Source organism: Panulirus ornatus, chromosome 63 (assembly GCF_036320965.1).
Source record: "Panulirus ornatus isolate Po-2019 chromosome 63, ASM3632096v1, whole genome shotgun sequence".
NCBI classification, from domain to species: Eukaryota; Metazoa; Arthropoda; class Malacostraca; order Decapoda; family Palinuridae; genus Panulirus; species Panulirus ornatus.
Genome location: NC_092286.1, coordinates 1,857,149 through 1,884,611, shown reverse-complemented (window position 1 = coordinate 1,884,611; position 27,463 = coordinate 1,857,149). Strand labels below are relative to the sequence as shown.

Genomic DNA, 27,463 nt, shown 5'->3' with positions numbered 1-27,463 from the left:
TCACATGGTTGTGAGGCATGGGCTACAGAGAGGGTTGCATGGAGGAGGGTGGAAGTGTTGGAAATGAAATGTTTGAGGACAATATGTGGTGTGAGGTAGTTTGATCGAGTAAGTAATGAAAAGGTAAGAGAGATGTGTGGTAATAAAAACTGTGTGGCTGAGTGAGCAGAAGAGGGTGCTGAAATGGTTTGGACATATGGAGATAATGAGTGAGGAAAGGCTGACAAAGAGGATATATGTATCAATGGTGGAGGAAACAAGCAGAAGTGGGAGACTAAATTGGAGGTGGAAGGGGGGGAGTGAAAAAGATTTTGAGTGATCGTGGAGGAAGGTGAGATGCGTGCAAGGAACAGAGTGAACTGGAATGACATGGTATACCGGGCTTGATGTGCTATCAGTGGACTGAACCAGGGTAAACCATGGAAAGGTTTGTGGGGCATGGATGTAGATAGGGAGGTGTGGTTTCTGTGCATTACACATGACAGCTACAGTGTGAATGAATGTAGCCTTTTTTGTCTGTGTTCCTGATGCTACCATGCTGAAGCTGGGGGTAGCGATGCTGTTTCCTGTGGGGCAGGCTGGCACTGGGAATGGACTGAAGGTAGGCAAGTATGAATATGTACCTGTGTATGTGTATGTATATGTGTATATGTTGCTATGTATATGTATGTATATATACATGTATGGGTGTTTATGTACATTCTTATTCTATTCATTTATTTATCATACTTAGTTGCTGTCTCCTGCGTTAGTGAGGAAGCAAAAGGAAACAAACGAAAGAATGGCCCAACCCACCCACAGACACATGTATATACTCCTATGAGTCCACGGGGAAAGTGAAACACGATAAGTACCCAAGTGTACTTTCATGTAATAATCACATCATCAAGGGAGATATAAGAGAGAAATATACCAGTCATTTGATATACAATGAAGAGACGTAGCTAGGACACCATTTGGTAAACATGCGATTGTCCAAGACAGACAATGAGGGTATCATAAACTTTTTATGTGGACAAGAAGGTGTATTGTTTACATATCTTATCAACAATAAAGTTATCCAATTTGTATAGACCATCACAAACATTAAGACTGTAATTCTCTGTGTATTCAATAATAGAAGATTCAATGATTCAATGATTTTTCTTGTGGTAATAGAATTAATAACTGAGATGGCCTTACTCCAGTCAATAAAATGATCATAGTTTCTGACGTGATTAAACAAGGCACTTGATTCCTGTCCCGTTCTTATACTGTATTTATGTTGTTTAAGTCTAACAGAAAGATCCTTACCAGTCTGCCCTACATAAAACTTATCACAATTTCTACATGGCACTTTATAGATGTATCCAGGAGAACTTTTCTGGTGAGTCCCTGATTAAGATATTCTTCATAGCATTATTGTTGCTGAAGGCAACATTTTCATTAAAGGATTTAAGCAAAAAGGGAAGTTTAGTAAAATCATTACTAAAAGGAAGAACTAAAAGATTCTTGGTGTCAATGGGAGGTTTGGGCTCAACTCTATAAAATGATTTCTTTGTTAACTTAAGAGATTTATCAATGAAAGGTCAAGGGTACTTCAACTTAGATCCAATAGAATATATCTTCTCAAACTCATTATCAATATACTCTGGATTGTAAATACTTAATGCCCTAAGGAACATAGATTGAAATGATGATAATTTAACTCTGTCATGTTGAGTAATAATGGATATATGAGCATACATTGGTAGGTTTTCTGTATATGCTAAACTTTAACTTCTTTCCTTGCCTATGGGTCATGCAACATAAAAATGGTAACATACCATTATTTTCATTTTCTACAGTAAATTTGATGGAAGGTACAAAATTGTTGAGTAAGGGGAGAAATGTTTGTAAATTTTCATTTGTTGGCCAAACACAAAGAACATCATCTACATACCTAAACCAAATTGCATTAGAAGGTAAAATATCCTTTAGTAATTCTGTTTAAAAAAAATTCTATATAAAGATTACCTAGTACAGGTGAAAGATGGATACCCATTGCCATACCAAATTTCTGAGCATAATAATCTCCAATGAACTGAAATACAGTCTTTTATACACAATTTTATCAGTTCAATGAAAACAGTCTTTGAAACAGGTAAATGAATATCATCCAAAACATCAAATAAATATTCTAAAAGGTCATCAACTGGAACTTTTGTGAAAAGTGAGGAAACATCAAAGCTAACAAGTTTGAAATCAAAATTAACATTGATATTGTTAAGCTTGTTTACTAAATCTACATTGTTTATGACATTAAAATTTGGTATCTTACCAACTAAAGGGCTTAATAAAGAAACTAACCATTTTGACAATTTATATGTGATGGAGCCTACTGAACTCACTATTAGCCTCGCTGGATTTTTTTTTTTATGTGTTTTGATAAGTCCATACATATATGGCAATGAAGGGGACAAAGATGACAAACTCTTGATAAGAGAACCTCTACCTTTCAACAACTTCAGTTCTTTATTGAAATAGGAATCAACTGCTTCTAGAGGATTTTTACTTTGTTTAAAATATGTTGTGTCATCATTCGAAAGATCATTCATTTTAGATAAATAATTAATTTTGTCCATAATCACACAGTGTTAGCCGTATTTGCTTTAGTAATATGTATATCATTGTCTTTTTTTAAGGTGTTCATAGCTCTTATAAATCTTTTAAGGCAATTAGGTTCCACTGTAGAAAATGAAAATAATGGTATGTTACCATTCTTAGATTGCATGACCAATAGGCAAGGAAACAAGTTTATGTTTAGCATATACAGAGAACCTACCAATGCATGCTCATACATCCATTATTACTCATCTCAACATGACAGAGTTAAATTATCATTTCAATCTATGTTCCTTAAGGCATTATGTATTTGCAGTCCAGAGTATATTGATGATGAGTTTAAGAAGAGATATTCTATTGGATCTAAGTTAAAATATCCTAGATCTTTCATTGATAAATCCCTGAAGTTAGCAAAGAAATCATTTTATAGAGTTGAGCCCAAACTTTCCATTGACACCAAGAATCTTTTAGTTCTCCCTTTTAATATTAATCTTACTTTACTTCCCATGTAGCTTAAATCCTTCAATGTAAATGTTGCCTTCAGCAACAATAATACTATAAAGAATACCTGAGTACAGAATGGAAAAAGGTGAGAACAATGGAAGTAAAGGGAGTGGGGGAGGAATGGGATGTATTTAGGGAATCAGTGATGGATTGCGCAAAAGATGCTTGTGGCATGAGAAGAGTGGGAGGTGGGTTGATTAGAAAGGGTAGTGAGTGGTGGGATGAAGAAGTAAGAGTATTAGTGAAAGAGAAGAGAGAGGCATTTGGACGATTTTTGCAGGGAAAAAATGCAATTGAGTGGGAGATGTATAAAAGAAAGAGACAGGAGGTCAAGAGAAAGGTGCAAGAGGTGAAAAAAAGGGCAAATGAGAGTTGGGGTGAGAGAGTATCATTAAATTTTAGGGAGAATAAAAAGATGTTCTGGAAGGAGGTAAATAAAGTGCGTAAGACAAGGGAGCAAATGGGAACTTCAGTGAAGGGCACAAATGGGGAGGTGATAACAAGTAGTGGTGATGTGAGAAGGAGATGGAGTAAGTATTTTGAAGGTTTGTTGAATGTGTTTGATGATAGAGTGGCAGATATAGGGTGTTTTGGTCGAGGTGGTGTGCGAAGTGAGAGGGTTAGGGAAAATGATTTGGTAAACAGAGAAGAGGTAGTGAAAGCTTTGCGGAAGATGAATGCCGGCAAGGCAGCAGGTTTGGATGGTATTTCAGTGGAATTTATTAAAAAAGGGGGTGACTGTATTGTTGACTGGTTGGTAAGGTTATTTAATGTATGTATGACTCATGGTGAGGTGCCTGAGGATTGGCGGAATGCGTGCATAGTGCCATTGTACAAAGGCAAAGGGGATAAGAGTGAGTGCTCAAATTACAGAGGTATAAGTTTGTTGAGTATTCCTGGTAAATTATATGGGAGGGTATTGATTGAGAGGGTGAAGGCATGTACAGAGCATCAGATTGGGGAAGAGCAGTGTGGTTTCAGAAGTGGTAGAGGATGTGTGGATCAGGTGTTTGCTTTGAAGAATGTATGTGAGAAATACTTAGAAAAGCAAATGGATTTGTATGTAGCATTTATGGATCTGGAGAAGGCATATGATAGAGTTGATAGAGATGCTCTGTGGAAGGTATTAAGAATATATGGTGTGGGAGGAAAGTTGTCAGAAGCAGTGAAAAGTTTTTATCGAGGATGTAAGGCATGTGTACGTGTAGGAAGAGAGGAAAGTGATTGGTTCTCAGTGAATGTAGGTTTGCGGCAGGGGTGTGTGATGTCTCCATGGTTGTTTAATTTGTTTATGGATGGGGTTGTTAGGGAGGTAAATGCAAGAGTTTTGGAAAGAGGGGCAAGTATGAAGTCTGTTGGGGATGAGAGAGCTTGGGAAGTGAGTCAGTTGTTGTTCGCTGATGATACAGCGCTGGTGGCTGATTCATGTGAGAAACTGCAGAAGCTGGTGACTGAGTTTGGAAAAGTGTGTGGAAGAAGAAAGTTAAGAGTAAATGTGAATAAGAGCAAGGTTATTAGGTACAGTAGGGTTGAGGGTCAAGTCAATTGGGAGGTGAGTTTGAATGGAGAAAAACTGGAGGAAGTGAAGTGTTTTAGATATCTGGGAGTGGATCTGGCAGCGGATGGAACCATGGAAGCGGAAGTGGATCATAGGGTGGGGGAGGGGGCGAAAATCCTGGGGGCCTTGAAGAATGTGTGGAAGTCGAGAACATTATCTCGGAAAGCAAAAATGGGTATGTTTGAAGGAATAGTGGTTCCAACAATGTTGTATGGTTGCGAGGCGTGGGCTATGGATAGAGTTGTGCGCAGGAGGATGGATGTGCTGGAAATGAGATGTTTGAGGACAATGTGTGGTGTGAGGTGGTTTGATCGAGTGAGTAACGTAAGGGTAAGAGAGATGTGTGGAAATAAAAAGAGCGTGGTTGAGAGAGCAGAAGAGGGTGTTTTGAAGTGGTTTGGGCACATGGAGAGGATGAGTGAGGAAAGATTGACCAAGAGGATATATGTGTCGGAGGTGGAGGGAACAAGGAGAAGAGGGAGACCAAATTGGAGGTGGAAAGATGGAGTGAAAAAGATTTTGTGTGATCGGGGCCTGAACATGCAGGAGGGTGAAAGGAGGGCAAGGAATAGAGTGAATTGGAGCGATGTGGTATACCGGGGTTGACGTGCTGTCAGTGGATTGAATCAAGGCATGTGAAGCGTCTGGGGTAAACCATGGAAAGCTGTGTAGGTATGTATATTTGCGTGTGTGGACGTATGTATATACATGTGTATGGGGGGGGGGTTGGGCCATTTCTTTCGTCTGTTTCCTTGCGCTACCTCGCAAACGCGGGAGACAGCGACAAAGTATAATAAAAAAATATAATAACCTTAATCAGGAACTCACGAGAAAATTCTCCTGGGTGCATCTATAAAGTGCCATGTAGAAACTGTGATAAGTTTTATGCTGGACAGACTGGTAAGGATCTTTCTGTTAGACTTAAGCAACATAAATATAGTATAAGAATGGGACAAGAATCAAATGCCTTGTTTAATCATGTTAAAAACTATGATCATTGTATTTACAGGAGTAATGCCATCTCAGTTATTAACTCTAACTCCAGTACCACAAGAAATATCAGTGAATCTTCTATTACTAAATACACAAAGAATTATAATCTTAATATTAGTGATAGTCTATACAAATTAGATAACTTTATTGTTGATTTCTTTTTTTTTTTTTCTTTTTTTTTGCTTTGTTGCTGTCTCCCGCGTTTGCGAGGTAGCGCAAGAAAACAGACGAAAGAAATGGCCCAACCCACCCCCATACACATGTATATACATACGTCCACACACGCAAATATACATACCTACACAGCTTTCCATGGTTTACCCCAGACGCTTCACATGCCTTGATTCAATCCACTGACAGCACGTCAACCCCGGTATACCACATCGCTCCAATTCACTCTATTCCTTGCCCTCCTTTCACCCTCCTGCATGTTCAGGAACCGATCACACAAAATCTTTTTCACTCCATCTTTCCACCTCCAATTTGGTCTCCCTCTTCTCCTCGTTCCCTCCACCTCCGACACATATATCCTCTTGGTCAATCTTTCCTCACTCATTCTCTCCATGTGCCCAAACCATTTCAAAACACCCTCTTCTGCTCTCTCAACCACGCTCTTTTTATTTCCACACATCTCTCTTACCCTTACGTTACTTACTCGATCAAACCACCTCACACCACACATTGTCCTCAAACATCTCATTTCCAGCACATCCATCCTCCTGCGCACAACTCTATCCATAGCCCATGCCTCGCAACCATACAACATTGTTGGAACCACTATTCCTTCAAACATACCCATTTTTGCTTTCCGAGATAATGTTCTCGACTTCCACACATTCTTCAAGGCTCCCAGAATTTTCGTCCCCTCCCCCACCCTATGATCCACTTCCGCTTCCATGGTTCCATCCGCTGCCAGATCCACTCCCAGATATCTAAAACACTTCACTTCCTCCAGTTTTTCTCCATTCAAACTCACCTCCCAATTGACTTGACCCTCAACCCTACTGTACCTAATAACCTTGCTCTTATTCACATTTACTCTTAACTTTCTTCTTTCACACACTTTACCAAACTCAGTCACCAGCTTCTGCAGTTTCTCACATGAATCAGCCACCAGCGCTGTATCATCAGCGAACAACAACTGACTCACTTCCCAAGCTCTCTCATCCCCAACAGACTTCATACTTGCCCCTCTTTCCAAAACTCTTGCATTCACCTCCCTAACAACCCCATCCATAAACAAATTAAACAACCATGGATAAAATCTGTAAATAATTCACCTTCTTGTCCACATAATGAGTTTATGATACGCTCATTGTATTGTCTTGGACAATCGCATGTTTACCAAATGGCGTCCTAGCTACATCTCTTCGTTGTATATCAAGTGACTGTTATAGCTCTCTCTTGTGTCTCCCCTAATGATGTGATTATTACACGAAAGCGCACTTGGAAACTTATCGTGTTTCATTTTTCCCGTGGACTCATAGGAATATACTTGATCACATGCAAAATTGTGATCCTTTCCAACATGTATATACATAAACACCCACACAAGCACATGTACTTACCTATACATTTCAACGTATACATATATATATACACACACAGACATATACATATATACACATGTACACATCCACACTTGCTGCCTTCATCTATTCCCAGTGCCACACCGCCACACACGAAATGGCACCCCACCCCACGCGTGCGCGAGATGGCGCTAGGAAAGACAACAAAGGCCACATTCGTTCACACTCAGTCTCTAGCTGTCATGTGTAATGCACCGAAACCACATGTATATATATGTGTGTGTAGGAGTGGATGGGCCATTCTTTATCTGTCTCCTGGCATTACCTCACTGACACATTATTTGTTCCACTGTGGTTATGACTAGGCTCTTACCATTTGTGTCCCTGACAATATCTAGAACTTTGCGACATATGTCTTCCAGCCTAGCCTCATGGTAAGACAGCCTCTGTCTATTTCTATTCCTACCACAACACCCCATGGTGATACTATGTGTGGTTACACTGTGAATGAAAAGTCCCCTTAAGCAAGGCTATATCATTACTAGCAGACTTGTCAAAGAACTTAATAATCCAAAGACTCCAAAGGAGTCCATAATTACATTGCTTCTGATTGTAACACAGCTTTGAAGCTAGGGGGACCCCATAAATGGGGTCTTATGGTTTATATTAATCATGAAATGGAAACTTGGACTTCAAAGGTTGACTATGACTCCCCTACAAATTACATGGGTTATGAGATGATCTTGACTAAAGCAAGTTGACAAGTACACTAGTACTAGCTAAGGCCCCGTGCACTTAACACAGTCATTTCCTTGCTGAAGTTCCAAAGAGGAATAATCTTGTGCCATACTGCAAGGGCATCCTTGAGTTATATACCATCCAAGTTGGTTCCTGTAGCATATCATGGGTATACTATTTGGGGCATGGGACCTTAAGCCTTAAGTTCTGTCTTCATCTCCCAAACATAAGATGCAAGGTTATCATATGATCTTGACTTAAGGTACAGTTAATAGCATAATGTTAATCACTAAGATTCCACGTATTCCAGACAGACAAGCCCCATTGTGATTCCATTAGGGAACAATTTTATAAAGTACTGCAAGAATTCCTAAGCAAAAATCCTCCAACTTGATCATCTTTGTATATATCATCAGTATACTTGACAAGACATGGAAACTTTGATCTCAGGTTCTGTCTTATGAGCTGATTTTAACAGTAACAAATGTCTGGTAGTCATACTAGCAACAGCAAAATCATAACATAAAATTTGTGAAGGAAGCCTCTACTGGAACATCCCAGTGAAAAACAAATTTCTTAACCAGTTGAACTAGTGTTCTAATAGTTCTAATAGTTCTAATAGAACTAGTGTTCTCTTATAGTACAGCTCATTACCATCCTTGCTTCATGTATAACTATCAAAACCCAGGTTTGTAAACCCACTTTGAAAAACTACTAAAAATTGAATAAGAATAACAAAATCACACATGAAATCACATGAGATATGTTAAGCTGACAAATCAAAACATAGTTTAACCTCGCTGCCTTACTGTGGTTGTTGTTGTTGGTATGTCAACTTACGCTAGTTTTCAAGAGACTTCAAAGTATTAATGACTTGAGTTTGAGAATCTACCTACAAATAATAAAAGAGGATTCTGATCTGGCATCTTTGAAGGCCAGGGGCAAATGTGAAAGTCCCACGAGTCACTATCAAACAGTGGTTAGCCATTCTACAGTGTGCAAGAAAGAACAGTGAATGATGGGAAGTATTGTCTGGCTAGCACCACTTCTCCATGCTGTGACATTACAAGCCTGGGCAGGCTGATGTTAATGAGCAACAGCCTAATAAGTTTTATAACTGTCCAATAGAATAAATCCTCATTCATGCACCTCATTTTGGGAGATAAAACAATATTTTTACCCACAGAGCAAAAGCCTGGAGGGGCATCTTATTAAAAAGTACTGTATGTCTGTAAACTGTAAGCCTACAAAAGCACAATGGTTGGAATACAGCAAGCTTTAGAGATGTAATTCTTAAAGGAGAAATGTGGATCTATATCAAGAGAGTCATCTATTATGATGTTTGAAGGAGATATAAAGATGGCCTCAGAGAAAGATATATTGATGGGGTGATAAAGCATAAAGGATAACATCAAAAAAAAGGTATTTTTTGCTTTGTCGCTGTCTCCCGCGTTTGCAAGGTAGTGCAAGGAAACAGACGAAAGAAAATGGTCCAACCCACCCCCAAACACATGTATATACATACACGTCCACACACGCAAATATACATACCTATACATCTCAATGTACACATATATATACACACACAGACACATACATATATACCCATGCACACAATTCACACTGTCTGCCTTTATTCATTCCAATCGCCACCTCGCCACACATGGAATACCATCCCCCTCCCCCCTCATGTGTGCGAGGTAGCGCTAGGAAAAGACAACAAAGCCCCATTTGTTCACACTCAGTCTCTAGCTGTCATGCAGTAATGCCCGAAACCACAGCTCCCTTTCCACATCCAGGCCCCACAAAACTTTCCATGGTTTACCCCAGACGCTTCACATGCCCTCATTCAATCCACTGACAGCACGTCAACCCCGGTATACCACATCGATCCAATTCACTTTATTCCTTGCCCGCCTTTCACCCTCCTGCATGTTCAGGCCCCGATCACTCAAAATCTTTTTCACTCCATCTTTCCACCTCCAATTTGGTCTCCCACTTCTCGTTCCCTCCACCTCCGACACATATATCCTCTTGGTCAATCTTTCCTCACTCATTCTCTCCATGTGACCAAACCATTTCAAAACACCCTCTTCTGCTCTCTCAACCAAGCTCTTTTTATTTCCACACATTTCTCTTACCCTTACATTACTTACTCGATCAAACCACCTCACACCACACATTATCCTCAAACACCTCATTTCCAGCACATCCACCCTCCTGCGCACAACTCTATCCATAGCCCACGCCTCGCAACCATACAACATTGTTGGAACCACTATTCCTTCAAACATACCCATTTTTGCTTTCCGAGATAATGTTCTCGACTTCCACACATTCTTCAAGGTTCCCAGGGTTTTCACCCCCTCCCCCACCCTATGATTCACTTCCGCTTCCATGGTTCCATCTGCTGCCAGATCCACTCCCAGATATCTAAAACACTTTACTTCCTTCAGTTTTTCTCCATTCAAACTTATCTCTCAATTGACTTGACCCTCAACCCTATTATACCAAATAACCTTGCTCTTGTTCACATTTACTCTTAACTTTCTTCTTTCACACACTTTACCAAACTCAGTCACCAGCTTCTGCAGTTTCTCACATGAATCAGCCACCAGCACTGTATCATCAGCAAACAACAACTGACTCACTTCCCAAGCTCTCTCATCCACAACAGACTTCATACTTGCTCCTCTTTCCAAAACTCTTGCATTCACCTCCCTAACAACCCCATCCATAAACAAATTAAACAACCAAGGTAAAATAACAAACAAAATGATGTGTCATTAAGACTGTGGGGAACTGCAAAGAACTGAGGTCAAAAGAATAACTAAAAAAATATGTGAGAGATGAGTGGTAACAGGAATAGAAGATGAACTCAAGGTAAGACAGAATGACAAGAGTAGTGACGTGTGAGAGGGAGTTATTCAAAATAACATGCAAAGATATGCTGAGACTAAAGTAATTGAAAGAAATGTTAAATAAGAGTCATCTTGATGCTTACAGAAATGCAGGCTAACAGAAATTTGACATTAAAGAGATGGCAATGGTAAATCAACATAAAAACTTGACATGGAAGTGAAAAGTGGTCATTGAAATATTTGGAAAGAAATGAGAGAACAGTTTACTCATGGCAAAAGCATTCTGTGCAGTATGATTTCAATATTTTTTTTCATCAAAGTTCTGCTTTTCAATTTTAGTGAGACAGAGTGAATAGAGTGAATTGGAATGATGTGGTATACCAGGGTCGACGTGCTGTCAATGGATTGAATCAGGGCATGTGAAGTGTCTGGGGTAAACCATGAAAAGATCTGTGGGGCCTGGATGTGGAAAGGGAGCTGTGGTTTCGGTGCATCATTACATGACAGCTAGAGACTGAGTGTGAACGAATGAGGCCTTTGCTGTCTTTTCCTAGCGCTACCTCGCACACATGAGGGGGGGAGGGGGTTGTTATTCCATGTGTGGCAGGGTGGCGATAGGAATTAATAAGGGGAGACAGTATGAATTATGTACATGTGTATATATGTATATGTCTGTGTGCGTATATATATGTATATGTTGAGATGTATAGGTATGTATATTTGCGTGTGTGGATGTGTATGTATATACATGTGTATGTGGGTGGGTTGGGCCATTCTTTCGTCTGTTTCCTTGCGCTACCTCACTAACGCAGGAGACAGCGACAAAGCAAAATAAACAAATAAATAGTTTGAGAAAAAGATGAATAATCCCTACAGAAATCCTTTCTTGCCTCCTTCCTTTACTTAAAAACTTAATAACAGAAGAAAGGAGGATTTCTAGCCCTCTCAGAGTGAATAATACTGTAATAAAACATTTCTTGATCACCTTAAACATTGGTCGGACATGCTCTACATGAGTTGCAAGGGTAAAGGTGGCATCAACATGTGAAGCAGCTTCCATCAAAGATTTGGCTGTCAATGATATGGTTTCCATCTCCAAATTGAAAAGTGTTTTACGTTTCTTCTCATTTGCAACAGCTGAAAAAGATAAAAGGTTACAGTTTCTTAACAAAGTTAGGCTTTGAAGGCTGATAAACATTTTCATCCCAAAATAGTATCCAATGAGAACTAAGAGACATATTTTGGTAATATGCTGGCTTGGGGTTGTTCAGCCTCATATTTGGGTAGATGGCAGAATCCTCACTCACCTTCTGCAAATAATTTTGTGGTGTACAGCAAACTGCTTGCCTGAACAGGGCCACTCTCAGCCAATCAATAATTTCCACCAGGATGATGTCATCAGAATCATCTATTACCAACCACTTAAAGCTCAAACATCTCTCACATCAAGGGCAATAACCCAAGGCAGTTACAGAAAGTAACAGATGTTATTCAAAAAGGGAAGAAACAGCCAAGCAAGGTGAAAATCCTGAAAAATCTGCTCATGACAAGTCCCTTTGGACAGAAAAGGTTTTCCAATTCACAAAACCTACATTTCTCTCCTTTGTGACGTCGCATGGGCAGTGAGTATAACATCACAAGGGAGGAGGCTTACAGAAAAATCTTCACTTACAATATGGGAACTCTGGAAATTGATTCTCCTAAAGGAACAATCCTCACAACTACACGTTATGTCTATCATATGAAAAACTACAATACCTGTACTGAATGATGAAGTTGAAAGAAGAGTAACAAAAACCTTCCTGATCCCGTTCAGTGAAATCCCAGGCTTTGCATGACATCCTAGGTCAGAGGCCTGGATAATCTTTTCTGCATTGTACCAATTCAGTATCACTAGAGCCAAAACAAGCACAGTAAATACTAGAGCTAAACAGAATATATATTTTGCCAGGAGGGATTAATGACCCAGGAGAATAAGAATTGAAAAAGGTCCCTTCAGCAAATCTGGTAAAGTCCAATGTATAAGGCATGACACCTAACTTATCTCTAAAAATAAAGGAAAAGGCTAATTCAACTTCCCTCTTACCAAAATTGGGAGTTTTGCTTAATCTACACTCATTGAAACTATAAAGGGTCTAAGACTGAAAGCACCCCTTTTAGACTGAAGGGAAGGAAAGTAGCCAGTTTCTCACAAAGGAGGTTTGATCGAGTAAGTAATGAAAGGGTAAAATAGATGTGTGGTAATAAGAAGAGTGTGGTTGAGAGAGCAAAAGAGGATGTGTTGAAATGGTTTGGACATATGAATGAATGAATGAGGAAAGGTTGACAAAGAGGATATATGAGTCAGAGGTGGAGGGAACACAAAAAAGCAGGGGACCAACATGGAGGTGGAAGGATGGGGTGAAAAAGATTTTGAGCAATCACACCCTTAACATGCAAAAGGGAGGGGCACGCATTGAATAGACTGAACTGGAACAATGTGGTATACTGGGATCGATGTACTGTAAATGAACTGAACCAGGGCATGTGAAATGCTTGGGGTAAACCATGGAAAGCTCTATGGGGCCTGGATGTGGATAGGGAGCTGTGGTTTCAGTACATTACACATGACAGTTAGAGACTGAGTGTGATCAGATGTGGCCTTTTTTGTCTGTTTAACTGGTGCTACCTCACTGATGCAGGGGGATGCGATGCTGTTTCCTCTCTGTGTGTGTGTGTATGTGTGTGTTGGGGGGAGAGCACCAGGACTGGATAAAGGTAAGTGAGTATGAATATGTACATGTTTATATGTGTATATGTACATGTATGTATAAGTACGTGTATGTGTATGTATATGTATGAATATATGTTGCTATGTATATGTATGCATATGTACATGTATGTCCACATATGTATATATGTATGTATATGAGTGGATGGATCTTTTTTCATCTGTTTCCTGGTGCTACCTAACTGACAAGGGAGACAATAAAATAAATAATAAACAACAGGGATACAAAAGCAGAGGGTTACACAAACAGTCATGAAGCAAATACTGGGGATGCAGTCTGCTGATTACAGATGAAATTCCCAGTAAGTGGCATGGAAGTGTTGATTCAAACTCAGAGGGATTTGATGTGGACACTGCCTAATTCTGTCAGGGTTTTCATTTGCAAACACACTTATTGTCACATCCACCATCTTTACGTTATCATATACAAAAATGCATGTGACGTACTGTATGTAAATCTAACGGTAGCTATATTAGGTATGAGTGGCTTTCACGTGTGACATATATGTCCCTGGTGGCTGAACTTTTATAATACATATGACATATCTGCCCAACTTCATTTCAGTTCACCCAGAATAGAAGCACACTGTTAATGCTCCCAGTGTTTGTGTGTTTGTAAAACTGTTTTAACATATTCTATGCACTGTTACCTTCTTCTGTTACCTTGTAAAAATTGTTTACATACCACTGAAAATACAAACAATGGCTGAAAACTTTTAAGCATTTACATAGAGCATACAGGCATTCAAAAAGTATAAATGTTTAGTTGTTGATGCCATGAGGACCACAAGAGTTTGTCAAATGGAGGCAAGAGATGTTTGGATGCTGGATGACTCTGATGTGGTACAATATTTCTGTGATGAAATTATACATATTTAACTTTAACAGTGAGTGGATGAATGAGACCTCAACAGGATGCAAGAAATGCGGGGTGTTTCTACATTACTTATCCCCATATCTCTGGTAAAGAGGAGATGGAGTGAGTAATATGAAAGACTACTGAATTTGATGACAAGGTGGCATATGTAGGGTATTTGGGTCATAGAGGTATGCAAAGTAAGACAGTTGTGAAAAGTGATTTGGTGAACAAAGAAGAGGTGATGAAAACCATGTACACGATAAAATACGATAAGGTGGCTGGAGAGGAAGGTATTGCAGCTGAATTTCTATAAAAAATGAAAAAAAAGAATGACCGTGTTGTTGATTAGCTAGTTAGGATTTTTAGTGTATGTAGGATCATGGTGAAGTGTCTGAAGACTAGCAGAATGCACTTACAGCACCAGTGTATAAAGGCAAGGGGGATAAAGGTAAATAGCATAGAGGTATAAGTCTGCTGAGTGTACCTGGTAAATTGTATGGGGCAGTGGTGATTGAGAAGGTGATGGCATGCATAGAGCATCAAACTGGGGAGGAACAATGTAGTTTCAGAACTGACAGAGGATGTGTGGATAAGGTGTCTGCTTTAAAGAACTAGTGTACCAAATACTGACAGAAACTGATGGATTTGTATGAGGCATTTGTGGATCCTAAGAAAGCATAAGATATGGTTGATAGAGATGCCTTTTAAAAGGTCTTCCAAATACATGGTGTAGGTGGAAAGCAACTAGAAACAGTAAGTTTTCATCAAGGGCATAAGGCATGTGTGCAGGTAAATACAGAGGAGAGTAAGTGGTTCCAGATGAAGGTTGGCCTTTGTCAAGGGTGTACATAGTCATCACAGCTGTTCACTAAGTTCATGAATGGGGTGGTGAGGGAGGTAAATTCAAGGGCATTGGAGAAAGAAGAGAGTATGCCATCTATAAGAGGTGAAGAGGCCTGAAAAGCGAGTCAGTTGTAGTTTGCTGATAACACAACACTGGTGGCAGATTTGAGTGACAAACTGCATAAGTTGGTGACTGAGTCTGAAAAAGAGTGTGTGAAAAGGAAGTTGACAGTAAATGTGAATAAAAGTATGGCTATTAGGTTTAGCACGACAGAGGGATAAGTTAGTTTGGGTGAGAGTTTAAATATCAGTACAAAAAAACTATACCAGCTTTAGAATTAGAAATAATTAAAAGGAATGATTTATGAAGTTTCAAGTGAGGGAGCTCTGAAGTATTTCTGGTCTGAGGATAACTTAGTTATTTGGTCATGCCAGATGGATAGATATTAGGTTAATCTCAGTCCCTACAAAAGGCTGAATGACGTGTTTTTTATAAATTCCCTTTAATCCCAATTTAGTTCTCTGTTTTATCTAACACAACATTCACTATCATCATCTTAACCCTGCCCACTTTCAAGTTACCTGATGTTATACAATGGGATAGATGTGTACAATTTACAGGCCAATGGTATCAACTTATGGTTCTAAGTGCAAATCATTGCAAAAAAATAATTCTTATTACCCATGGGAACAGAAGACAAAGAATACTACCCATATAACTTCCTGTTAGAACAGACATGTATGTGCATGAAGGTGTATTATCATCCCTACAGTGCTGTACGGATGTGAATCTTTGGCCCTGAATGCTACCAAACAAGAGGAGGAAGGCCATGCTGGAACTGAAATGCCTGAAGCCAATATGTGGCACACAGAAGGTTGATTGTGTCTAGAATGGCTGTAAGAGTGAAGTGTGGTGGTATGCACAATATGACTGAAAGAGCTGACCAGGGTGTTTGGACATATGGAAAGAATTAGCAAAGAAAGAATGACTGAGAGGATCTACACGTTAAGAAAGCAAGGGAGAAGAGGAAAATGGATAAACTGAAGAAAAAGCCTTAGACGTATCATGGCCTGAACTTTCAGGAGTGCAAAAGGCATGCATGAGATAGAATGAATTTGGGCGATGTGGTGAAAAAGGGGGTGATGTGTTGTCAGTGGGTTGAACCAGAGCATATGAAGAGGTCAGGGGAAACTATGGAACACCTTATGGGGCTGGCCATGGATAGTGGGCTCCAGTTTTGTTGTATGATACATGAGTGCTGAAGAGTGGATGTAAGCAAATGAAGATATTATCCAATGTTTTTGGTGCTACCAGGCTAAGACAGGAAGCTGTGAACATATATGAGAAAGAAAAATCTGCAAATTATAGTGTTGAAAAGATAGGCACAAGTAGAAGCCTTGAAATCCTTCCCTTCTGTATCATCAATTTCTTACACCAGGAACAGAGAAATAAGGAGTGGTAACTCTTCCACAAATTAGTTACTGAAGTGGAACAGACAAGGATGTATGAAAAAAGAGGATCATCTACCTTTAACACTTAGCTCATAATCCAGTTAAGACCCCCATAACAAATATAAACTTCCATTTATTGTATATTCATATTCAGTTATCTGTAAATACTCTGGTATTAGCATATCATCATAATAACTGTTAGATATCACAAGCAATATATGTTAAGAAGTAAAGATTTTAACTTATCAATCGCATTTTTATATGTTTTTTTTTTTTTTTTTTTTTTTTTATACTTTGTCGCTGTCTCCCGCGTTTGCGAGGTAGCGCAAGGAAACAGACGAAAGAAATGGCCCAACCCCCCCCCCCCATACACATGTATATACATACGTCCACACACGCAAATATACATACCTACACAGCTTTCCATGGTTTACCCCAGACGCTTCACATGCCTTGATTCAATCCACTGACAGCACGTCAGCCCCGGTATACCACATCGCTCCAATTCACTCTGTTCCTTGCCCTCCTTTCACCCTCCTGCATGTTCAGGCCCCGATCACACAAAATCTTCTTCACTCCATCTTTCCACCTCCAATTTGGTCTCCCTCTTCTCCTTGTTCCCTCCACCTCCGACACACATATCCTCTTGGTCAATCTTTCCTCACTCATCCTCTCCATGTGCCCAAACCACTTCAAAACACCCTCTTCTGCTCTCTCAACCACGCTCTTTTTATTTCCACACATCTCTCTTACCCTTACGTTACTCACTCGATCAAACCACCTCACACCACACATTGTCCTCAAACATCTCATTTCCAGCACATCCATCCTCCTGCGCACAACTCTATCCATAGCCCACGCCTCGCAACCATACAACATTGTTGGAACCACTATTCCTTCAAACATACCCATTTTTACTTTCCGAGATAATGTTCTCGACTTCCACACATTCTTCAAGGCCCCCAGAATTTTCGCCCCCTCTCCCACCCTATGATCCACTTCCGCTTCCATGGTTCCATCCGCTGCCAGATCCACTCCCAGATATCTAAAACACTTCACTTCCTCCAGTTTTTCTCCATTCAAACTCACCTCCCAATTGACTTGACCCTCAACCCTACTGTACCTAATAACCTTGCTCTTATTCACATTTACTCTTAACTTTCTTCTTCCACACACTTTACCAAACTCAGTCACCAGCTTCTGCAGTTTCACACATGAATCAGCCACCAGCGCTGTATCATCAGCGAACAACAACTGACTCACTTCCCAAGCTCTCTCATCCCCAACAGACTTCATACTTGCCCCTCTTTCCAAAACTCTTGCATTTACCTCCCTAACAACCCCATCCATAAACAAATTAAACAACCATGGAGACATCACACACCCCTGCCGCAAACCTACATTCACTGAGAACCAATCACTTTCCTCTCTTCCTACACGTACACATGCCTTACATCCTCGATAAAAACTTCTCACTGCTTCTAACAACTTTCCTCCCACACCATATATTCTTAATACCTTCCACAGAGCATCTCTATCAACTCTATCATATGCCTTCTCCAGATCCATAAATGCTACATACAAATCCATTTGCTTTTCTAAGTATTTCTCACATACATTCTTCAAAGCAAACATATATATATATATATATATATATAAATATATATATATATATATATATATATATTTATATATATATATGTATATATATATATATATACATATATATATATATATATATATATATATATATATATATATATATATATATATATATATATATATGTTTTTATCTCCTAAAATAATCTGTAAACCTGCAAATGTCACTGAATGTAAAAAATGTTTACTCAAAAGTCACTTCCTTTTCATTTTTAAAACCAAAGACCCTTCACCAAAACTGGAAATGACTATGAGGGTAAACAAACTGAGCTATCAGCTTTAGCTTCTACAATACACGTAAATGAATACCTGAATCTAATGGTGTATATGACACTACACTTGTTAGTTCCATTCACCATTAGCTTTCTACCTTCATGAAAAACATCTGACCAACTCATTTACACTGAAAGCACTAAAGTACTTGACAGCTGCACGTAAATCACAACAAGATATCACTAGAGAAAGGCAACGTGTCTATTCTAATACATTATACACTGCATTGCTCAACTCACAAAGATATGTTGGCTGTCAAGAAAGATACATTTTTAGGCACGCTGTAAACCTCTCCAGGAATATAGGCCTAATGCTTTGGGCACTGACTGCAAGGGCTTCTTTACTTGAAACATGTTATGAATATGGTTTGAAGTAGCTGAATTGTGGAGCTAATATTTTTGAAATTCCTTATTCCCAGAATTAAACATAACATTCTTCAGCTATGTGATATGATTATAAAGAATCTGTATATGTATTTCCAGTTTCATAAAATTCCATTTTCATTTATCCACCTTACTGGACATCACAATTTCATCTCAGAGAGTTGTAGGCTATTCTGCTGTGTACTTACTGGGTGTGTGGTACAATATGACATGGCTATCATATGCTATCAAAGCTGAATTTCCCAAGTTTGAATTATCACTGTATACAATTACAATTATGTTGCATCTTTGAACTGAAGCACTTTACACACAGTGAAAGAAAAATAAATAAGTCTCAGCTGTAAAAATAAATCTGATTTAAAGTAAACACACTATAAAAGAGTAATCATCTAACCTCCACTACAAAATAGACTCACACTTCTTTGGTATCATCAAGCCAAAGTTACCTTGCTTTCCCAATTTTGTTGAGGTGGCCTTCATTTTTATTTCATTTCCAGCAATTTCATCATAGATACTGGAGAGGTACTCGGCTGGCAGGTCTTTGGAGTCATTGATTCCTCGGTTCATTTTGATATATTGTTCCTTTGTCATTTTATTCTGTAAAGGATAACATCAATAAATTATATAATGGACCACACAGTAGACGTATTTACCACCATTTCCAATGGAATCATCCCTATGGCAGAGATTTGTTGTAATGTCACTGATATTTCTTTTCACATCCACATTCTCAAAGAACCTCAAAGTGGTCTGTTACATATTTTAAATTTCTATGCAGTCCCTTAACCCACTCAGTCTAATGTAGATTCAAAATACCCCCATGTCCAGGGGTATTTCAATAAATCAAAGGGGAAATCATTTTATATTCTGACTTTAGAAGTCGGTAAAGTACTTATCAATGTGTGGAAAAAATAAAACATCTTCCTGCAGCCAGCTCCACTGATCTTCTAGTGTAAGGGTCAAAGATTGCTTGTGTACATGGGAAAATTCCCATTACCAATGCCAGCTGCATGAGCACACTTTTGATATCTTTCCTTTCCACAATGCAAGACAAGGAGTTTACCATTAGTGTGTGATGGCACAATTAAAGGGGATAGTGTGAAAGGAATACCACCTGCAACATGGGGACAGTGGAAGAGCAATAAAGGGAGAGAAATGGTGGAAGAATATGGGGAATGATGTATGCATGGGAAGCATGTAAGGATAGGGATAAGTGCAGACTCTTTTGCTGTGGCCACTCCTTGATGGGAGTTCCCAAAGGGAAAGGGCATCAAAGATATATAGAACAGATAGATCTCAATCCTCCTTATTCAATTACATAGTGTAATTTTCTTCCCTCTCTTCTGGGCTGCTGGAGAGACAAGCAAAGGCCATATGCAGCCTGGAGGCTGCACAGCTGTCCATCTCTAATGGTGAATATTATTCTTTCTAGTTTCATTCCTTTTTTCTTTTTCCTTTGTACCTCTGATCATATCATCCTGGGTCTATGATCCTACATATCAATCTTCATGCTCTATGTCTGTTAATCCGCTTCCAAAACTGTTTCTTCCACAGCTCTCTGCCAACTATTATTAAGAGATTCTGTGCTGCACATGCATGTGTTCAATTACCCATTTGCACAGTGTGGGAAAGGAGTTTCACATTCATGGGCCCTATCTCTAGAACATTCTTTATCATAAATCTTCTTTAATTTCTGTATGCCGTCTGCATCAACCAAGTCTTCAGTCAATTTATTCATTTCATCCACCACTCTTAAATCATTAAAAGTAATTCCTCACATCTGTTTCAATAAGGTTCTTGCTTAATTTCAAATAATATTCTCTGGTTGATGTATAATTACATCTCTTTGTTGATATCTTCTGAATCCTCTATTCATTCCTTGTGCTTTTTAGGGTGCAGTAACCAAACTTCAAAGGCATGTTTTAGTTTTGGCATCATGCATGGTGTGAAAATCTATCTGAACAATTTCTTATCCATGAACATGAGTGCTATCCTAATATTTGCTAGCAAAAAGTTTGTCTTAAATACTCTCTTAAGTTGTGACTGGCAACAGCTTAGGGACAATGTTGAGTCCTGAGTCTTCCTCTTTTATAAGATTTCAGCTGCTTCCTTGCTTCATGATGGTAATCATGTTGAAGCCCTCTTTTACTGTGAATCATCCTCACTTATATACAGTGAATTTATTCGACCATGTATCAGACCAACTTTGGAGTTTGTAACCTTGTAAGGGTGATGCAACCCTCAATAATTTTCAAATCCCTCATGGCTTTTGTACCGGCAAACACATTCAGGTAGAAGTATATACCTTCAGGCAAGTTACTGACACAGATCAAGAAGGGTAACAGTCTCAGAACAGACTCCTGTGGTATTTTGTTAGTGACTTTGACTCATTTGGTGAGGCTCCTCTGAAGTGCATGTAGCTACCTATTTCTAATTACCTATTTGTACTGTACATGGAGGGAGTTTTATATTCATGAAGCCTCATCTCTTGAATATTCTCTATAATACAAAATCTTAAATTTCTGCATTCTGTCTGCAATAAAACTGTTTAAAGTCATATCTCTGCATTCATCTATCATCCTCAAGATATATAAATATATATCCTCAAAATATATAAATAAAAGTACTTCCTCACATCTGTTTTTACAAGATTTTTGTTTAATTTAATACTATGTCCTCTGGTCGTACGAAATCTCTCTCTTGCCTACTCTTAAAAGGTACTCAATCTATTTCTCTTAATGAAGGTATTATACACAATATTTTAGAATATAGTTATATAAGAGATACAGTGATATTACAATAAATCATAGGTATTAATTCAGCATGAAAAAAAGAAAAAAATGCATGTACCAATTCTAGGTAAGAAGTTTTGTTTATACAGTTAAGTTTTTCCAAAATTGTTATGCATTTTGATTGTTAAAAATTTGTTTACACCCCCTCCTTGTGTTAACTTGTCTACATAAACTCCACATTCTAAGCAAATTATCTTATTCTGGAAGCCTTTCTGTTGTTCTGCACACAGCAAGACAATATACCCATTGATACTAATGCTATACAGAAAATAAAGTTTGAGAAAAGTTAGTCCTAAATCTGGAGGTACATAAATGTTCCCATATGTATTTCAGTCACAACTTATCTATGTACAATGAATGATCCATGAATGGATCTCTCTTTGTCCTACCACCTCCAACAATTACAGTACACTCAATACAAATACAATTCATATTCACAATATAACTTTTGAACCATATTTGAATACTTACCTTGACTTGAATGCTATGTAAGTCAGTAGTAAGCATAATTATGGAAAATGCCAGCACATATGCTGTGTCTGCACTCGCAAACAAACCAAGGCTGAAAAAAGATAGAGAAATAAAAAATTAAATACAGAAATCCTCAATCAAACAGACTAACAGTGGGGGCAAGGGTGTCTGTTAATGCCTAAACTTAGTTAAATCGAATGTAACCCAGTTCAAGTATAGATGAAGACAAAAAGTTTTTAGTGAAAGAGAAAAGAAAAGAATTTGGGTGGTACTTACAATAAAAAAATGCAAATGACTGGCAGATGTATAAGAAAAACCAGCAGGACACCAAGAAAGTGCAAGAGTTCAAAAAGAGGGCAAATGAGAGTTCAGTCCAGTCCATTAAATCCGAAATCTGTTATATCAGATGGCAGCAATGCTGTTTCCTGTGGGGCTGGGTGGTGCCGGGAATGGAATGAAGGCAAGAAAGTATGAATACACACATGTGTATATATGTATATGTCTGGGTATGTGTATGTATATGAATATATATCTTTATATACATATGTATAAGATGAAAGCCAGCAAGGCAGCAGGTTTGGATGGTATTGCAGTGGAATTCATTAAAAAAGGGGATGACTGTATTGTTGACTGGTTGGTAAGGTTATTTAATGTATGTATGATTCATGTTGAGGTGCCTGAGGATTGGCGGAATGCTTGCATAGTGCCATTGTATAAAGGCAAAGGGGATAAGAGTGAGTGCTCAAATTACAGAGCTATAAGTTTGTTGAGTAGTCCTGGTAAATCATATGGGAGGGTACTGATTGAGAGGGTGAAGGCATGTACAGAGCATCAGATTGGGGAAGAGCAGTGTGGTTTCAGAAGTGGTAGAGGATGTGTGGATCAGGTGTTTGCTTTGAAAAATGTATGTGAGAAATACTTAGAAAAGCAAATGGAATTTTATGTAGCATTTATGGATCTGGAGAAGACATATGATAGAGTTGATAGAGATGCTCTGTGGAAGGTATTAAGAATATACGGTGTGGGAGGCAAGTTGTTAGAAGCAGTGAAAAGTTTTTATCGAGGATGTAAGGCATGTGTATGAAGAGAGGAAAGTGATTGGTTCCCAGTGAATGTAGGTTTGTGGCAGGGTGTGTGTGATGTCTCCATGGTTGTTTAATTTGTTTATGGATGGGGTTGTTAGGGAGGTGAATGCAAGAGTTTTGGAAAGAGGGGCAAGTATGCAGTCTGTTGTGGAGGAGCAAGCTTGGGAAGTGAGTCAGTTGTTGTTCGCTGACGATACAGCGCTGGTGGCTGATTCATGTGAGAAACTGCAGAAGCTGGTGGCTGAGTTTGGTAAAGTGTGTGAAAGAAGAAAGTTAAGAGTAAATGTGAATAAGAGCAAGGTTATTAGGTACAGTAGGGTTGAGGGTCAAGTCAATTGGGAGGTAAGTTTGAATGGAGAAAAACTGAAGGAAGTAAAGTGTTTTAGATATCTGGGAGTGGATCTGAAAGCGGATGGAACCATGGAAGCGGAAGTGAGTCACAGGGTGAGGGAGGGAGCGAAAGTTCTGGGAGCCTTGAAGAATGTTTGGAAGTCGAGAACATTATCTCGGAAAGCAAAAATGGGTATGTTTGAAGGAATAGTGGTTCCAACAATGTTGTATGATTGCGAGGCGTGGGCTATGGATAGAGTTGTGCGCAGGAGGGTGGATGTGCTGGAAATGAGATGTTTGAGGACAATATGTAGTGTGAGGTGGTTTGATTGAGTAAGTAATGTAAGGGTAAGAGAGATGTGTGGAAATAAAATGTGTGGTTGAGAGAGCAGAAGAGGGTGTTTTGAAATGGTTTGGGCACATGGAGAGAATGAGTGAGGAAAGACTGACCAAGAGGATATATGTGTCAGTGGAGCGAACGAGGAGAAGTGGGAGACCAAATTGGAGGTGAAAGATGGAGTGAAAAAGATTTTGAGTGATCGGGGCCTGAACATGCAGGAGGGTGAAAGGCGTGCAAGGAATAGAGTGAATTGGAATGATGTGGTATACCGGGGTCGACGTGCTGTCATGGATTGAACCAGGGCATGTGAAGCGTCTGGGGTAAACCATGGAAGGTTGTGTGGGGCCTGGATGTGGAAAGGGAGCTGTGGTTTCGGTGCATTATTACATGACAGCTAGAGACTGAGTGTGAACGAATGGGGCCTTTGTTGTCTTTTCCTAGCGCTACCTCGCACACATGAGGGGGAGGGGGTTGTTATTCCATGTGTGGCAAGGTGGCGATGGGAATAAATAAAGGCAGACAGTATGAATTATGTACATGTGTATATATGTATATGTCTGTGTGTGTATATATATGTGTACATTGAGATGTATAGGTATGTATATTTGTGTGTGTGGATGTGTATGTATATACATGTGTATGTGGGTGGGTTGGGCCATTCTTTCGTCTGTTTCCTTGCGCCACCTCGCTAACGCGGGAGACAGCAATAGAGCAAAATAAATAAATATAATACATATGTATGTTATCCCTTTCACCCCTATCCCTAGGGATAATATACATATATATATATATATACACATACACACACATACACACACACATGCACATATACACACACACACACATACATATATATACATATGAAAAATGTAAGAAACAATTTAGAAAACTGAAACTTCTAGCTTGAAATGAAAAGAAAAAAATGAATGTCACATAATGGTTCAACCTCTGGCTATGGAAAAAGGAAATGTTTAATTTATTTACACAAAAGTCAATAGTAGTTCTCATCAATTTAACCACTGTATCAATAAGCTTCAACGTCTAAGCTACATTTTTTCCAATTTCACTATTTTCTTGTCAAAGCACCATGTATGAAAACACGCATTCCTCGCGTGTCGTAGAAAGCGACTAGAGGGGACGGGAGCGGGGGGCCAGAAATCCTCCCCTCCTTGTATTTTTTTTTAACTTTCTAAAATGGGAAACAGAAGAAGGAGTCACGCGGGGAGTGCTCATACTCCTCGAAGGCTCAGATTGGGGTGCCTACATGTGTGTGGATGTAACCAAGATGTGAAAAAAGGAGAGATAGGTAGTATGTTTGAGGAAAGGAACCTGGATGTTTTGGCTCTGAGTGAAACGAAGCTCAAGGGTGAAGGGGAAGAGTGGTTTGGGAATGTCTTGGGAGTAAAGTCAGGGGTTAGTGAGAGGACAAGAGCAAGGGAAGGAGTAGCAGTACTCCTGAAACAGGAGTTGTGGGAGTACGTGATAGAATGTAAGAAAGTAAATTCTCGATTAATATGGGTAAAACTGAAAGTTGATGGAGAGAGATGGGTGATTATTGGTGCATATGCACCTGGGCATGAGAAGAAAGATCATGAGAGGCAAGTGTTTTGGGAGCAGCTGAATGAGTGTGTTAGTGGTTTTGATGCACGAGATGGGGTTATAGTGATGGGTGATTTGAATGCAAAGGTGAGTAATGTGGCAGTTGAGGGAATAATTGGTATACATGGGGTGTTCAGTGTTGTAAATGGAAATGGTGAAGAGCTTGTAGATTTATGTGCTGAAAAAGGACTGATGATTGGGAATACCTGGTTTAAAAAGCGAGATATACATAAGTATACTTATGTAAGTAGGAGAGATGGTCAGAGAGCGTTATTGGATTACGTGTTAATTGACAGGCACGCGAAAGAGAGACTTTTGGATGTTAATGTGCTGAGAGGTGCAACTGGAGGGATGTCTGATCATTATCTTGTGGAGGCTAAGGTGAAGATTTGTATGGGTTTTCAGAAAAAAAGAGTGAATGTTGGGGTGAAGAGGGTGGTGAGAGTAAGTGAGCTTGGGAAGGAGACTTGTGTGAGGAAGTACCAGGAGAGACTGAGTACAGAATGGAAAAAGGTGAGAACAATGGAAGTAAGGGGAGTGGGGGAGGAATGGGATGTATTTAGGGAATCAGTGATGGATTGCGCAAAAGATGCTTGTGGCATGAGAAGAGTGGGAGGTGGGTTGATTAGAAAGGGTAGTGAGTGGTGGGATGAAGAAGTAAGAGTATTAGTGAAAGAGAAGAGAGAGGCATTTGGACGATTTTTGCAAGGAAAAAATGCAGTTGAGTGGGAGACATATAAAAGAAAGAGACAGGAGGTCAAGAGAAAGGTGCAAGAGGTGAAAAAAAGGGCAAAGGAGAGTTGGGGTGAGAGAGTATCATTAAATTTTAGGGAGAATAAAAAGATGTTCTGGAAGGAGGTAAATAAAGTGCGTAAGACAAGGGAGCAAATGGGAACCTCAGTGAAGGGCGCAAATGGGGAGGTGATAACAAGTAGTGGTGATGTGAGAAGGAGATGGAGTGAGTATTTTGAAGGTTTGTTGAATGTGTTTGATGATAGAGTGGCAGATATAGGGTGTTTTGGTCAAGGTGGTGTGCAAAGTGAGAGGGTTAGGGAAAATGATTTGGTAAACAGAGAAGAGGTAGTAAAAGCTTTGCGGAAGATGAAAGCCGGCAAGGCAGCAGGTTTGGATGGTATTGCAGTGGAATTTATTAAAAAAGGGGGTGACTGTATTGTTGACTGGTTGGTAAGGTTATTTAATGTATGTATGACTCTGTCAGTGGTTTCAGAATTGGTAGAGGTTGTGTGGATCAGGTGTTTGCTTTGAAGAATGTATGTGAGAAATACTTAGAAAAGCAAATGGATTTGTATGTAGCATTTATGGATCTGGAGAAGGCATATGATAGAGTTGATAGAGATGCTCTGTGGAAGGTATTAAGAATATATGGTGTGGGAGGCAAGTTGTTAGAAGCAGTGAAAAGTTTTTATCGAGGATGTAAGGCATGTGTACGTGTAGGAAGAGAGGAAAGTGATTGGTTCTCAGTGAATGTAGGTTTGCGGCAGGGGTGTGTGATGTCTCCATGGTTGTTTAATTTGTTTATGGATGGGGTTGTTAGGGAGGTAAATGCAAGAGTCTTGGAAAGAGGGGCAAGTATGAAGTCTGTTGGGGATGAGAGAGCTTGGGAAGTGAGTCAGTTGTTGTTCGCTGATGATACAGCGCTGGTGGCGGATTCATGTGAGAAACTGCAGAAGCTGGTGACGGAGTTTGGTAAAGTGTGTGGAAGAAGAAAGTTAAGAGTAAATGTGAATAAGAGCAAGGTTATTAGGTACAGTAGGGTTGAGGGTCAAGTCAATTGGGAGGTGAGTTTGAATGGAGAAAAACTGGAGGAAGTGAAGTGTTTT

The 27,463-nt window shown here is 39.3% G+C and overlaps 1 protein-coding gene across 2 annotated transcripts in view; it reads right to left on the bottom strand.

Annotated features, from left to right (window-relative positions):
- Sec71 (ADP ribosylation factor guanine nucleotide exchange factor Sec71) overlaps window positions 1-27,463 on the bottom strand; it is a 399,392-nt gene that overhangs the window by 167,128 nt on the left and 204,801 nt on the right. For both annotated transcript variants that reach the window (XM_071656502.1, XM_071656503.1), the window contains exons 16-18: window positions 22,269-22,359; window positions 19,452-19,602; window positions 11,752-11,903 (exon numbers count right to left, since the gene is read on the bottom strand). In XM_071656502.1, coding sequence (XP_071512603.1) covers window positions 11,752-11,903; window positions 19,452-19,602; window positions 22,269-22,359 — 394 coding nt within the window. The remainder of the gene's footprint in view (window positions 1-11,751; window positions 11,904-19,451; window positions 19,603-22,268; window positions 22,360-27,463) is intronic.